Here is a 16629-nt window from a genome sequence, read left to right as displayed (position 1 = left end):
TGCTACATCAGAGCCGAGGGTGCGCTTGAACCCTTGAGCACACTCTGCTTCATCAAGCTAATAGAATGCATTGGCCAGCACTGATTGGCCAGAGTACGGAATTCGGCCAATCAGCGCTGGCCAATGCATCCCTATGGGAAAAAGTTTATCTCACAAAAATCACAATTACACACCCGATAGAGCCCCAAAAAGTTATTTTTAATAACATTCCCCCCTAAATAAAGGTTATCCCTAGCTATCCCTGCCTGTACAGCTATCCCTGTCTCATAGTCACAAAGTTCACATTCTCATATGACCCGGATTTGAAATCCACTATTCGTCTAAAATGGAGGTCACCTGATTTCGGCAGCCAATGACTTTTTCCAATTTTTTTCAATGCCCCCAGTGTCGTAGTTCCTGTCCCACCTCCCCTGCGCTGTTATTGGTGCAAAAAAGGCGCCAGGGAAGGTGGGAGGGGAATCGAATTTTGGCGCACTTTACCACGTGGTGTTCGATTCGATTCGAACATGGCGAACACCCTGATATCCGATCGAACATGTGTTCGATAGAACACTGTTCGCTCATCTCTAGTCTTGAGCTGTTCTGTGCTGGATGGAGGCCTGAGCGGAGCTTATTGCAGGAGAAGCCTTGGGGCTGCCTGAGTACTGGGTATGGGGACACAGTGACCATGGTGCTGGCTGAGGACTAAGTCCTCCCGAAGCTCAGAAAGGTTTTTTTTTTTAAAGAGAAGCCTGGATGTCACCCAAAAAAAACACTATTAACACTATTCAAGGCCCAGGGGTGGTGAGTAAAACTACCAAAGACACTTACTTCTTCTGTATGTCCAGATAACCCCCCCATCTTCTGGCCAGTAGATGACTTCAGGCACCTCTGACTTACCCTGAAACAAACTGGAGGGCCGAGCCTCACAAGTATCCACCATAACAAATCTTATGAGGTTTTCCCATTTCTATCCATCAATGGAAACAAAAAAATGTGTCCATCTTCACAGCTATTATTTTCATCCCCTTTTTCTACAACTTGAAAAAACTATTGAAAGTGCAAATCAGCAATTTTTTTTTTTTTTTTTTTTTTTGCTGCTTCGCCTCTGATAAAAATTTGAAGACAAAGTGATCAAACAAGCAAATTATATGACATCATGTAGTGTAGTTATTTTCTTTAGTTTCTAGGTGTATTGTGGTATCTGCACATGCTATATTCAGTTTATATTATCTAATGTTGCACAATGTTACTGAAGGGGAAATAATAATAATAATAATAATAATAATAATAATAATAATAATAATAATAATAATAATAAATAATTCTAAAGTATTATTATTATTTATTATTATTATTATTATTATTATTATTATTATTATTATTATTATTATTATTATTATTAATAATAATAATAATAATAATAATTCTAAAGTATTATTTTTATTATTATTATTATTATTATTAATAATAATAATAATAATAATAATTCTAAAGTATTATTATTATTATTATTATTATTATTATTATTATTATTTATTATTATTATTATCTTTGCTTTTGCACTTACGTCAGATGTCTCCATACCAAAACTGTTTCCTTGGAAATATTTCTCCTTTTTCTTAAAAAACAGTAAATAAAATCCCAATAAGCTGAATGAATGCAGAGCTCTGGTGTGAGGTGATCAGATCCATGACCATTACATATATGAGGTGACTACCAGTATATATATATACACATAGTGATAGGAATGAATGTTGGAAACAACTCGATACAAAGCTCTTGCCATTACCTTGTGTGTCTCCTGGGTCCTGGCCCGCTAAGGAGCAAAATGTCTAACAACTAACAAGAGATCCCAATAGTGTTTTTATTATTATTAAGTAAAACTTTAAAAGACCTTCTACAGACTTTTAGAAAAGAAAGTTAAGATATCTGATTAATGGCATCATAAAGCTGTCCATTCACTTGCCCCTTACTTCTATACCCCAGACCTAGGACTTGGCAAACCACTCAAGTTTAGTTATATTTCAGGTTTGAGTCATTTGTTTTGGTGCAAATAAGTTAATTTATAATCCTTGGTAACAAAAATGTCATTACACAGCAACCTTAGTGACAGAATTTGGGTCAATGGCCTTGCATTTGTTCCCTTCACCAAGACTAATGGGACTATAAAAGATGTCCCTTCTTGCCAATCATCTGTATACAGTCATGTAGATTCTACATCAGGTCCTGCAGAATCACTCCAAAATAAAAGACCTTCAAGTGGGACCCTCAGACCTTATCAATGTTGCAGATGATCTTTTGCTAATAACAAACCCCATGGAGGTCTTTCCCCACGTAATGGATTTACTAAATAATGTTGGTGTTCTTTATAATTCTAAAATGAACTTTATGAAATTGGAGACACCTAATCCATCAGCCCCGGCCAAACAGATCTTCCAACTCCGCCACTTCTTTTCTTTCTAGTACTAATCAGAACAGATTACGTTCTTCAGCATTGAAGGCACTAATGCCCATAGTGTGAAAATTATATACCCACCCTATCCAGAATTAAAGCCCAAATACTCTCCCTCTCATTGCCAGGTGTAGCTTGGATGGGTAGGAAAAACTTCCTGAAAACATTTATTACCCTCTGACCACACCAGACTAAAGAAACACATGATAACTCCTCACAAGCCAAAATGACTCAGATCCATATTATATTCTACCGACCTTTCCCTCCCACCCATTGCTAAAGCAGTATCCATTGGAGCATGGGTGAATAACTTAAGTTTGATCTCTGTGGTGGGAAAGATATTTGAGGGTTTTCTAAGAGATGCTATCCTGGAGTATCTCAATGTAACGGATCTTATAACGTCCAATCAGCATGGGTTTATGAGGAATTGGCCGTATCAGACTGATCTGATCAGCTTCTATGAGGAGGTAAGTTCTAGACTGGACAGGGGTAATGCAGTAGTTATAGTATATCTGGACTGAACATAGGTAATGCAGTAGATGTTGTATATTTGAATATATATGAATAATATGGTAGATATAGTATATGTTTACTGGACATGGGTAATGTACAGTATATGACCTTTGACCACCTCTTCCATCTTAGACAGGACCATACGGAGGAATTGTAGTTATCTCTTGTTAGGGGCATACAATGAAGCTAGTGTATAATGGACATGTTTAATGTGACCCACCAAGATGACGTATCTCCCCTCACTATCGACAATCTCCTGATCAATAGAAAAGGCTAGTGTGTCTCTCACAAATACCGCTACTCCACATTTCTTACACACCACATAGGAGAAAACCTGAACCAGATAATATTTGAGATGGAGTCGAGGAGCTTCCTCACTGTTTATATGTGTCTCACTCCTGGAGACAAATACTGTCAGAGTTGGAAGTTCTTACTGTTACGGTCAGCAGAATGTATTAAAAAAAAACCTCCTGCGGAGCCCACTGGGCCCTGAACCGCAGAGCACCCTGGTGTGAACAAAGCCTGAAAGCTAATGTCACTGCCGGGCATCTGCACCATCTGGTTACAAATAGCAACTAAATATATAAGTTCGTTGCAGTAGCCAGTAGCCGCGGAAATGAATTATAAAGTCTTGCAGTTACTGCACTGAAAAACTAACAAACTTAAACAAACAATGACTGTGTGCTCATAGTAGCTTACTGCGCCGCACCCACTTCACAGCCACAAGTAGCAGACTGACTGTGTGAACTGTGTCCTAACTAATAGCTACAATTTCCGGAAGGGAGACCCTACAAACATATAAGACACAGACAAAACATGTAACAGTGCTGAGCAACACACAGAGCCATATACACACAGCACATATAACATTAGAGGTTAGCTGGGTGGGAGTTCCCTGGGCAATTCTAGAGCAACAATTCTGACTAAGCCCTACCTAGCTAAGGCAGCTCACTGGCAAACTAATGACTTGCAATTGAAGTTTAAGATTTGAGAACCACAGGAACCCATGCACACACACACATATTTTGCAAATGAGATTTGAGGCTCAAGCCCCAGGCATCCAAACCAGGCTCCTTAACCCCTTCCCGACATGCGCCGAAATAGTACGGCGCATGTCGGGTCTGTAACTATGGCGACCGCCATAGCTGCCGGGTGTATACTGCTTTAAGCAGTAGACAACCGGCTCTAATGCCTCCGATCGGTCCCCGGACCGATCGGAGGCATTAACCCCTACGGCGCCATGGTCAAAGGCGCCGTAGGCGCCATTTTCCTGGCGGCGCATGGGCACCGCCATTTTGCCTGGGATCGCCGGCTCCTGGAGCATGCTCCAGGGCCGACGTCCCGTTACCATGACAGCCGGGAGCCTTTACAAGGCTCCCAGGCTTGTCTGCAAATTCTCTCTTTTGTAGGCTGGTGATTTTTTGCAATGCATTGCAATGCATTAGCATTGTAATGCATTGCATTAGTGATCAGACCCCCTGGGATTCAACACCCCTAGGGGTCTAATAAATGCAAAAAAAAAAAAAGTAAAAAAAAATATAAAAAAAATATAAAAAGTATTAAAAGTTCAAATCACCCCCCTTTCCCTAGAACACATATAAAAGTAGTTAACTGTGAAACACCTACATGTTAGGTATCCCCACGTCTGAAATCGCCCGCTCTACAAATCTATAAAAATATTTTTCCTGTACGGTAAACACCGTAGCAGGAAAAATAGTCAAAAGTGCCAAACCGCCGTTTTTTCACTGTTTTGATTCTAATAAAAATTTGAATAAAAAGTGATCAAAGCAAAAGCAATTCCCGAAAATGATAGAACTAAAAAGTACACCCAGCCCCGCAAAAAAAGACGCCCTATGCATCCCCGTACACGGATATATAAAAAAGTTACGGCCGTCGGAATATGGCGTCTTTTAGAAAAAAAAAAATTAACACAGTTTTGGATTTTTTTTAAGGGGTCAAAATGTAAATAAAACCATATAAATTTGGTATCCCTGGAACCGTACCGAAACACAGAATATAGGGGACATGTCATTTTGGCTGCACAGTGAACGCCATAAAACCGAAGCCCGTAAGAAAGTCGCAGAAATGCATTTTTTCTTCAAATCCCCCCCATTCTGAATTTTTTTCCTGCTTCCCAGTACATTATATAGAATAAATAATGGCGCCATCATGAAGAAAAATTTGTCCCACAAAAATTAAGACCTCATATGGCTCTGGGAGCGGAGAAATAAAAAAGTTATGGGGTTTAGAAGGAGGGGAGTCAAAAACGAAAAACTAAAATCAAAAAATGCCATCCGCGGGAAGGGGTTAAATGGAGGGAAGGCAGGACCGATCAACCAGTCCAGGTGCTTCAAGGCCAGTGTCAGTCATCAAGGGGATTAACGCCATGCATGCCCCCCCTAAACACAACACTACAAATTTATATTAAGGGATAAAGGATAAAGATATAATGCAAAGATCATTCTGTAGGATGTCTAGGGTGATTCTTCCCCTTCTGTACAACTGCCCATTCTTCTGCCATGGTAGAAGGTGGAGGACGTTTTCTCGGAGAAATTCTTTGTGATGTGACTTATAAGTCCTCTTCCTGGCAGAACTTGAGAGCTGCTTCAGAACTGTTGGCAATCACCTTGGAACCATTGTAGGAGATGATTAAATGAACTGGAAAGCCTCACTTCTACAGAATGCCATGATCACACAGGGTTCTTGTAATCATTGTGAATGTCCACCTGCAGGCCACAGTAGCTGCTGATAAATCTGCAAAAATAAGGCAACCTCTTTGAAGCCGTCTGATATGTCAGGAGGATTTGTGCAATAATATAACATTGAATCTCTGTTGGCAGGTTTTTGGGTTTAAGTAACCTATGGGCCCATCACTGAGCAAGTCCTCAGAGGTAGCAGCAGGTAGAAGTACGAAAAAGTAGTCAGTCAGGAGAGATAGAATCTCATCACTTTTCACCAATCCTGGGATCCCTCTAAACCACATGTTATTGTGACGGGATCGGTCTTCTATGCCAGATATTTTCATTTTTAGGGCTTCCACTTCCTCCTCCATGTCATTAGAAATGCTATCCAGGACATTAGGTGCTGCAATTGGTTCCTCCATCTTATTCTCCAAATGTGAGGTACGGTTCCCCAAAGAGTGTAATTTAGATTGCAAAGTCCTGATCAAAAGTTTTAACTTTGATTAAATAACTACTTTAAAGTCAGCAAACAGAGCACTGATAGCTGCCTCAGAGATAGGCCTGCAGGAATCACCGAGTGCTGGGCCTAGGGAGGTCTGAGGGGGATGCCAAAGGAGCAAGGTGTAGCAGGCAAGGTTGGCACCTTACAGGTGTTATATAGTCTCCTAGTAAGGCTGGATGTGGAGGAAAGTCTGCTGAGGCCAGAGAAACTGGACTACTAGCTGAGGATTGCAGCAGATTAAGTGTCTTGTAAGTTCTCACTGGGGCCTGTTCCAGGATGGTCGGCAAGGCCCTCTGCGCTGTAGATGAAGAAATACAGGCTCCATGGCCGCGGGAAAGAACTTTGCCAGCTGCAATGGGCTTTACTTTTTTCTCCCATGAACCATTGTAGTCAGGACTATACTGGGATGTTCCGTAATCAAAATCTACCAGGTAGGGCGTGTTTAATAACATCTTAAACCTATTGGGTTTGGAAATCTTAACTCATTTGTATTAAGATATAGCTATATCAGAATGAGTTAACAAGTGGTTAAAATGATGTGGAATGACCGATTCACCTGAACGGATATGACGTAAAACATTGATGGTGTATATAACTGAGTCGTAAGTCACTTGAGATACGCTTTGAAAAAGGAACTATGTAGTTCCGAAACGCGTCCGAGTTTTTGTAGTTTTTTTTTCTTTTTCTTTTTCTTTTTCTTTTGTCTTTTTATATATATTCTTCATGTTCTGATCATTTTTATAAAGTTCATTAAAAGTTAAATTTTATTGAAATCGGAGAGTTGCCGGATCACCAGTTTTTTCTAGGGTGTGTTTAAGCCAGTGTGTGCCGCGTAAATGTCCAGAAAGCTTCCAACTCCATGCGCCAGGCCAGGCCCCCATGATCTTTCAATCTTGGTCAACTTTTTTGTTTACTTGTGTAAAGCCGGAAAGAAAAACTGAAGATTTTTTTTTTATTTATTTTTTTTTTTTTTTTTTTTGGAGAAGCTGCCAATTTTCAATAGGGAATTTTTTCAGACTGGATCCCAGGAGACACATGAGGCAAAGACAAATCAGTCCCTACAGAGTATTCTCCCCATGGTGTCTTGGCTTCTTGTTGTGTATATCTGCAGGTACCAGTAGGCAGTCACTGTTACACGCTATAGAGAAAGTAAGTGTCCGGCCACTACTCAATATCTGACAAAGATCACTGACCACACAAGGGACCATTATTCATGGTAAATACATGATTTGTAGAAAAAAGATTTATGTCATGAGGAGGAGTGGGATTATTCAGAGCCATGGACATGCCTACTGTAAGTACTAGAAGGTGAAGTCTTTGATGTTGTAGATACACATTGTCATTAAGGTTGAGCAAATCTCGAGATTTCAGGATCGATTTTAAAATCCGATTTCCGATCATTTTCCAGCTGATCCCGATTGCGATTGTGAAATTTGCTCAATCGCTGATCGTGATCTGATATTTCCCGATCCTGATCACTCAACCCTAATTGTATATTATATATACAGTGAGGTTAAGCCGATGTTGAGATTTCAAAATCCCATTTTCAATCATTTTCCAGCCGATTGCGAAATTTGCTCCATCACCGATCGGGATCTGATCTTTCCCGATCGCACAACCCTAATTGTCATATGTCAAAATAATGCCTGGATTCCACCTGAATCCCATGGTAAGGTTCTTTGGAGAATTCAGAAGTACCTTGGAAATAAGAAGGAATCCATATCTGTAATATAGACTACTGTAAGTCATCTCATCCAGAGAATTATGGGTAAGTGCTGGGGTTGAGCTGATCTTGAGATTTCAGGATCGATTTTAAAATACAATATCCAATAATTTTCCAGCCGATCCCGATTGTGAAATTTGCTCGTTCGCTGATTGGGATCCTAGTCAATCGCTCAATCCTAGTCAATGCTTCTCTTTGGGAAAAGTCACTTTTAGGGTTGATCCGATCTTAAGATTTGAAAATCCCATTTCCAATCATTTTCAAAGTACAAAGACAAGTGTGTCAAGCATTATGGTGGGAGTGTCATGGTTTGGGGTTACATGAGTGTTGCCATCAGTTCATTGAGGGAACCACAAATGCCAACATGTATTGTGGTATATCGAAGATCATGATCCTTCAGATACTGGGCTGCAGGGCAATAGTCCGACATGATAATGACCCTAAAAACACCTCCAAGACTGCTTTGCTAAAGAAACTGAGGGTAAAGGTGTTGGACTGGCTAAGCCTATTTCCATACTGAAACCTTATTGAGCATCTTTGAGGCATCCTTAAATGGAAGGTGGAGGAGAACAAGGTCTATAATATCCACCAGCTCCCTGATGTCTTCATGGAGGAGTGGAAGAGGATTCCAGTGGCAGCTCATGATGCTTTAGAGAACTCCATGCCCAAAAAGGTTAAGGAAGAGCTGGAAAATAATGGTGTCTACACAAAATATTGACACTTAGGGCACATTTTTTCATTTTACTTAGGGATGTATTCACTTTTGTTCACAAGGGTTTAGACATGAATGGCTGTGTGTTGAATGATTTTGATGGTTCAACATTGTTATACAAGCTGTACACTGACTACTTTACATTGTTTCAAAGTGCCAGATCTTCAGTGTTGTCCCATGAAAATATATAATGAAATAATTACACAAATATGAAGGGTGTACTCACTTTCTGGAAAAAAAAAAATATATAGCCAATATCATCGTTTAACAATATAATCGACATATTATTTTCCAAATCCAGGAGAATCTGACTCTGGTCTCCGAGTTTTTCCTCTCTGGGTTTCAAGGCAGTCAATGTCTGAGACTTTTTCTGTTCTGTGTTTTCCTGGTGGTTTATTGTGGGACAATATGTGGGAACCTCCTGATCATCACCCTGGTGTCCACCAGAAAGAACCTCCAAACTCCAATGTACTTCTTCATCTCACAACTCTCCATCAGTGACATCTTACTAACAACAGATGTTGTCCCCAACATGCTTCACGTCCTACTGAATAATGGGGCGGCCATTACTTTTACTGACTGTATGGCACAATTTTATTTTTTCTGCACTTCAGAAGTATTTGAGTGTTTTCTCCTCACAGTGATGTCTTATGACAGATATTTGGCCATCTGTAGTCCTCTTCATTATAATTCACTTATGACTAGTGCCTATTCCATGAAACTGGCTGTCATCTGCTGGTTGTTGGGATTTTCAGCTTCTCTTACTGACACATTACTAATACAGATGCTAGAATTTTGTGGTACAAATATTGTTGACCATTTTTTCTGCGACCTTGACCCTTTGCTAAAAATTGCCTGTTCTGATACCTACATCGTTCAACTTGATGTCTCCTTACTAGGTATTCCGGCAGTCATTGTACCGACCATACTAATTATTACAACTTATGGTAAAATTATTTCGGTCATTTTAAGGATCCCATCCAGTACTGGCAGACAGAAAGCCTTCTCCACCTGTAGCTCTCACCTCATTGTGGTCTGCATATTCTACTGGACTCTGTTTGGTGTTTATGTTCTTCCAACCAAAGGACAATCATCGACCATCAGTAAACTCCTCTCCCTGCTATATACCATGTTCACTCCTTTGATCAACCCCATTATATACAGTCTGAGAAATAAAGACATTAGGAAAGGCGTACAGTCATATGTGGCAACCGTCCATAAACCAATGTGCTTGCATGGCAACTCTAGGTGAGTGGAAAGAACAAGATTGTAAAATTTAAGATATAGGCTGGAGAGTGGCTCTTTGGATGGCATTGAATAAGTCAGGCACAGATGGAGACCGAAAGCAGTCGGCTCTGTACCTTGTTTATTGGACAGTCAGTACAGTCACTGTACTGTAGCTCAGCTCCATTGAAGTCAGTGAGAGCTGAGATACAGTACCATCAGCCAGGCACTAAATAGAGACTAGAACCAACTGTTTCTGGCCCCATGTTATACATATAGCATGGGCACTTGAAATCTCCCCGTACAGGTGATTGGTGTGGGGGCTGCCTGTAAATGAGCAAACTGGTTCAGATTTAATCATATTCAACCTGAATTTTCTAAAAGTTTTCGGTTGAACCATGAACCAAAAGTGTGTAGCACAGTGTTGGAGCATGCTGCTCGCCTGATTTACATATCACATTGTTAGGGGCACAAGACCCCTGTGATAATGTCGTAGTTAGATATCAGGCCTGGAGAAGTCACACACACACACACAGCTGATGGTGTATCAAGTGAGTTCTAATTTTAATGGTGCAAAAAGGTAGTTTAAATACAATACAGACAAAAGCAGGTTGGACTATTCTAATGACATTATTGGTTGTAGATTTATAACATAAAATGTGGCACATGACTATTGGATAAGGCCTAATGTAATCTGCATCTCATTATTACTTTCCAAACACCTTTCTCATAAAATAAAGAAGAATTTAAAATATTTATGTGTAAACCAACATCTTACACTAATTCTAGATATCAGGTATGTATCAGGGCCAGAGAGATAATGATCACATGCTGGTCAGACTACTCCAGCCTTGGGGCTAACAATCACTAGGCTATTGAACCTGTTCCTACACACCCTAAGTGACCTATTCAGAGGCCCTAAAGATAAACAGCTTTGATCTTTTGTATACAGCAACACAAACCCAGCCTAACTGGCTTCATCTCTGAGAGGGAGATAGAGGGAGAGAGCAATCTCGGCCCCCACCTTCTTATACTTCATTTTTCAAGAGATATTGTTGGCCCCCCACATCTCCCCCATTTTAGACATTTATTTTCATATCAGATGAGTACGTTCATCTAGCTCCCTAGATGCCAGCCCTGCTGGATTCCCCATCTGATATTCTTATAATGTCTACCACTTATATCTATCTATTAAAACATCATTCAGTTTGTCAATTACAAAGGTGGCAGGAGTGAGTCTGTTAAGAAAGCATAAAACAAATAATGTCCAGCCTTTCATTCTTGCCGTGGTTTAGGAACCTTTTTACAATGGGAAGCGTGTATCCAGGTAGATTTTTCCTCCAATTGGACTGAAGTGACAGTTGTCAGCAGCACTTGGAAGGGAGTGTCATATCTGGGTTTAAGAGACTTCCTGGTATATCTTTTCACGACCACCCAATCACCACCTGCAAGCTATGTGTTCCTGAAAACTCAAAAAGGGTCTGGAATAGAAGAAAACACCTTTTCATGTGTTACTTTCAATCTTTGACACAAGCTCTGGACATAGCTGGCAGTGCTGTCATAATTGAGTTGTAAAGTCTGGGAAAATACAACCTTAGTCTAGGCACACTTCCAAAAAGCACCTTGAATGGTGACAGACCTGTCTTTCTATTAGGAGTGGTCCTCACTGAGTATAATGCTATAGACAGGCACTCTGGCCAGGGCCTTCCTGTCTCTGCCATGGCTTTCTGGATTTTTTAACTTGAGTGTGCCATTCAACCTTTCCACTTTGCCTGACCTCTGCTCAATCCCCAATGCAGACATTATTTCCTTCATTATTTCACCTGTGAATTGTGTACCTCTATCAGAATCTATCATTTCAGGTATCAGGTAGATGTTAGAGGAGGATTGTAGAGCAAATTACATCTTGCTCTGTATTGCTAAGGAAATATGACGTCTGTCTACCTTTGTGAGGATTGCATAGATGTCATGTGGTTTGTATACCACCAGGGGGTGGTCTAGGACAATGTCTAAGCTTTTATCAAGCAGGGCCTGTACGAAGAGTTCAACCCTTACACAAGAGGGCGTTCCTCTTGTAACATCATTCAACCGTGCACTATAACATGCCTCAGGATTGCAGTAGCCTGTCCCTCCACCTCAGTGACATAGATTTGAAAAGGGTTTCTGATAGCCAGGCAAGCCCTTGTCAAACAGGTTTTACAAGCCCATTCACAGTTTATCTGATCCATGGCTTACAATATGAAACCCGACCCAAAAAGGTATGTAACTGAGCATGGGGGGTTGGCACCTGCAGTTCTCTTACCACTTTGGTCTGTTCATCTGAAAGATGTTTGGTACTTTGGCTCAGACAATGACCTAAAAACACCACCTTTTGCTTACAAAATTGTAGCTTGTCCTTACTGGCCTTACAACCGTTCTGGTAGAGGAAACACAGCAGGTTTATGGTAGCAGCCTACCCCTCTCATGAACATAAATGAGCGACAGACACACATGTCTGGGTCGTGGTGGTGGTGGTGGTGGGGGGAGTGGTCATCCATGGGGGTTCTGTGGCAGGTCTATGTGTTATCCCTCTCTGTCACATTGAACAAGACGTCGTGACCATCCACGAGTCCATTAACCAGATGACCAAACATGAACGAAGCTGTAACTCTACAAGATATCCAGATGAAGAAACCCAACTAAGAACTTCTCTGATAATGTAAGGTAATGAAAGTATAAGATAAATGTTTGTTCTCGTACCGTGTTAGCCAGTGTGTAGGAAATATAAAAATAAAAAATAAAAAAAAAAACAACAACTTGATAGTCTTCTGTAGTTGATACCTTTTTAATGGCTAACTAATAATGATGACAGAATACAACGTTTTGGAACTCTCGGCTCCTTTCTCAAGTAAATTTAAAATCATTTCTGAAGAAGCATATTTATGTACAAAACGGCACATAGGGATAGAATTCCAGGAGGAAGGGGGTCGAGGGTTGTTAGTAATTGGTAGAAACAATGTAAACATTCTAGGTTCTTACCAGTTCTCAGGGTCTCAGGTCAGTGATTTCTGTAAAATGACATAAAACCATGTGACAAATTTAGCCCCTTCTCCAGGGTTTGACCCTGGGAGAAAATGCTTCGTTTCAGGGGATCCCACCATTCGACTCAGGAGGGTCACCAAGTCCACTATCACACCTCAGCAAATGATGCCAACACCTCTGCAATGCAACTGGGACAGCAGGGGAAGCATGTCTGGGGGCATCTAACAAGCCCAAGTCAAAGTATTACCCCACTATCACAGCCTAACAACTACACATTTTCCACATAAAAAAAACCTTTATCAAAGTGGAAAATACCTGGAAACCTTCTTTACTCCCCAAATGGATGGACACAAACCCCAATTTAAGCTAAAAAAAACATTAACAACCACCCCTTTAAATCACGTTGCCCATGACAACCACAAATGGAATAGACAATGGGAAATCCAAGAGCCCTCACCCTTAACTGTCAGTGTGTGTGTGTGTGTGTGTGTGTGTGTGTGTGTGTGTGTGTGTGTGTGTGTGTGTGTGTGTGATGTGGTAAGACCTTCCAAAATTCACTTTTCTAGCCCTTAACAGGAGCCTTTCCAAATTAAGTTACAGGACCTTAAGTTGAGCTACCAGCAGAGATTGGGGCCCTTCAGGTGACTTCAGCCTTTTACCTGCAGAGTTTTAGTCCCTTTAACTTAGATAAGCCTTGCACCAGCAGAGATTTTTTGGTCCTTTGGGTGAGTTGAGCCTTTAAACAGCAGAAATTAAGATTTTGTCCCTTAGAGTACAGCCTTTAAAAAGAAGAGTTTTTGGCCCTTGGCATGAGTAGAGCTTCGCACCAGCAGTGTTTTTGGCCCTTGGAGTAAGTAGTGCCTTTAAAATACAGAGTTTTTGGCCCTTAGCGTGAGCAAAGCTTTTAAAAAGAAGAGGTTTTGGCCCTTGGCATGAGTAGAGCCTTGCACCTGCAGTGTTTCTGGCCCTTGCAGTGAGTAGAGTCTTTAAAAAGCAGAGTTTTTGGCCCTTGGCATGAGTAGAGCCTTGCACCAGCAGTGTTTTTGGACCTTGGAGTGAGTAGAGCCTCGCACCAGCAGTGTTTCTGGCCTCTGGCGTGAGTAGAGCCTTTAAAATACAGTGCTTTTGGCCCTTGGAGTGAGTACAGCCTTTAAAAAGCAGTGTTTTTGGTCCTTGGAGTGAGTAGAGCCTTGCACCTACAGTGTTTCTGTCCCTTGCAGTGAGCAGAGTTTTTAAAAAGCAGAGTTTTTGGGCCTTGGCGTGAGTAGAGCCTTTAAAATACAGTGTTTTTGGCCCTTGGCATGAGTAGAGCCACGCACCAGCAGTGCTTTTGGCCCTTGGAGTGAGTAGAGCCTTGCAGCAGCAGTGTTTTATGCCCTTTTGGTGACTAGAGCCATGCAGCAGCAGTGTTTACTTTTTTGGCCCTTGGGGTGACCCAAAAATTTGATTTCAGGCCCTTGGGGGTGAGCCCTAAAACATTAATTTTCAGGCCCTTGGGGGAGCCCTAAAACATTAATTTTCAGGCCCTTGGGGGGAGCCCTAATAAATTAGATTTCAACCTTTTGGGGGTGAACATTCAGAAGTAGGGGCTGGGGTTGTAGGAGAAGGAGGAGGAGTATGAGGAGGAAGAGTAAATTGGGTGCTGGCAGCTTCTCTCCAGTACCTGGACTATGGAGTGGATACCCAGCTGGTTATCCACGTCCTCACCCAAGTCCCCTGCTGCTGCTGGCAGCCCCTCTCCAGTACCTGGACTGTGGAGTGGATATACATCTGGGTATCCACATCCTAGCCCACGTCCCCTGCTCTTAGTGACGAAGGACACTGCTGGCAGCCCCTCTCCTGTACCTGGACTGTGGATAGGACACCCAGCTGGGTATGCACGTACACGTCCTCGCCCACGTCCCCTGCTGCTACTGACGAGGGACACAGCTGGCAGCAACTCTCCAGTACCTGGACTGTGGACAGGACACCCAGCGGTATATCCACATCCACGTCCTCACCCACGAGACTGAGAGGAGCCACATATAGGGCCACTGGCATGAATGTAGAAGGTTGATCCAGTGGTCTCGCTGATTGTCAGAAGGGGTGAAAGAAAGAATTTTTCCCATTCAGTGGTGAAATGTGTCTGTGTCACTAACAGTTTCTTGCGTTCCTTTGAACCAACTTTTTTTTTGTTCTGTGAACTATCGCAGTCAGGATGATACCGGGGGGTTCTGTGATCAAAATCTACCAGGTAGGGCGTGTTTAAGCCAGTGTGTGCTGCGTGAAAGTCCAGACAGCGGAGATCCGGAACTAAGCGTCCAACTCCATGTGCCAGGCCAAGCCCCCATGATCTTTCAATCTAGGTCAACTTTTTTCTTTAATTGACCCTTGAGACTTTGTAGAAGCTGCTAATTTCCAATAATAATTTTTTCAGACTCGATCCCAGGAGACACATGAGGCAAAGAAAAATCAGTCCCTAAAGAGTATTCTCCCCATGGTGTCTTGGCTTCTTGTTGTGTATATCTGCAGGTACCAGTAGGCAGTCGCTGTTACATGCTATAGAGAAAGTAAGTGTCCGGCCACTACTCAATATCTGACAAAGATCACTGACCGCACAAGGGGCCATTATTCATGGTAAATACATGATTTGTAGAAAAATGATTTATGTCATGAGGAGGAGTGGGATTATTCAGAGCCATGGACATGCCTACTGTAAGTACTAGAAGGTGAAGTCTTTGATGTTGTAGATACACATTGTCATTAAGGTTGAGCCAATCTCGAGATTTCAGGATCGATTTTAAAATCCGATTTCCGATCATTTTCCAGCTGATCCCGATTGCGATTGTGAAATTTGCTCAATCGCTGATCATGATCTGATATTTCCCGATCCTGATCACTCAACCCTAATTGTATATAATATATACAGTGGGGTTAAGCCGATCTTGAGATTTCAAAATCTGATTTTCGATCATTTTCTAGCTGATTGCGAAATTTGCTCGATCACCGATCGGGATCTGATGTTTCCCGATCCCTCAACCCTAATTGTCATACGTCAAGATAATGCCTGGATTCCACCTGAATCCCATGGTAAGGTTCTTTGGAGAATTCAGAAGTACCTTGGAAATAAGAAGGAATCCATATCTGTAATATAGACTACTTTAAGCCATCTCATCCAGAGAATTATGGGTAAGTGCTGGGGTTGAGCTGATCTTGAGATTTCAGGATCGATTTTAAAATACAATATCCGATAATTTTCCAGCCGATCCCGATCGTGAAATTTGCTTATTAAGAGGAACTTAATAAATGGGAATAGTCTTTACTTTTCAAGTGCAGAACTATTAAGATCAAATTAAAATCACTGTATCAGATTGGTCTGCATGGCTGTCATCCTAGAAGGAAGACTCTTCTAAAGATGATGCACAGAAAGGCCACAAACCGTTTCCTGAAGACAAGCAGACTAAGGACCTGGATTACTGGAACCATGTCCTGTGTCTGCTGAGACCAAGATAAACGTATTTGTTTCAGGTGGTGTGAATTGTGTATCGTGGCAACCAGGTGAGGAGTACAAAGACAAGTGTGTCAAGCATTATGGTGGGAGTGTCATTGGTTTGGGGTTACATGAATGGTGCCATCAGTTCATTGAGGGAACCACAAATGCCAACATGTACTGTGGTATACTGAATATGATCATGATCCTCTCCCTTCAGATACTGTGCTGCAGGGCAATATTCCGACATGATAATGACCCTAAACTCCTCCAAGACTGCTTTGCTAAGAAACTGAGGGTAAAGGTGTTGGACTGGCCAAGCCTTTTTCCAAACTCAAATCTTATTCAGC

At 41.6% G+C, this 16629-nt stretch overlaps 1 protein-coding gene across 1 annotated transcript; it reads left to right on the top strand.

Moving 5' to 3' along the window:
* The first annotated feature begins 8217 nt into the window (after nucleotides 1-8217).
* On the top strand, nucleotides 8218-16302 carry LOC142202311 (olfactory receptor 6F1-like). Its single transcript, XM_075272375.1, has 5 exons — nucleotides 8218-8334; nucleotides 8413-8526; nucleotides 8867-9813; nucleotides 10579-10585; nucleotides 16186-16302. The coding sequence occupies exons 1-5, from the start codon at nucleotides 8218-8220 to the stop codon at nucleotides 16300-16302; spliced, it is 1302 nt and encodes a 433-aa protein (XP_075128476.1).
* Nucleotides 16303-16629: the final 327 nt, after the last annotated feature.

This window comes from Leptodactylus fuscus, chromosome 5 (assembly GCF_031893055.1).
Source record: "Leptodactylus fuscus isolate aLepFus1 chromosome 5, aLepFus1.hap2, whole genome shotgun sequence".
NCBI lineage: Eukaryota > Metazoa > Chordata > Amphibia > Anura > Leptodactylidae > Leptodactylus > Leptodactylus fuscus.
Note: the sequence above shows the minus strand (reverse complement) of the source record. Positions and strands in the feature narration are given on the sequence as shown.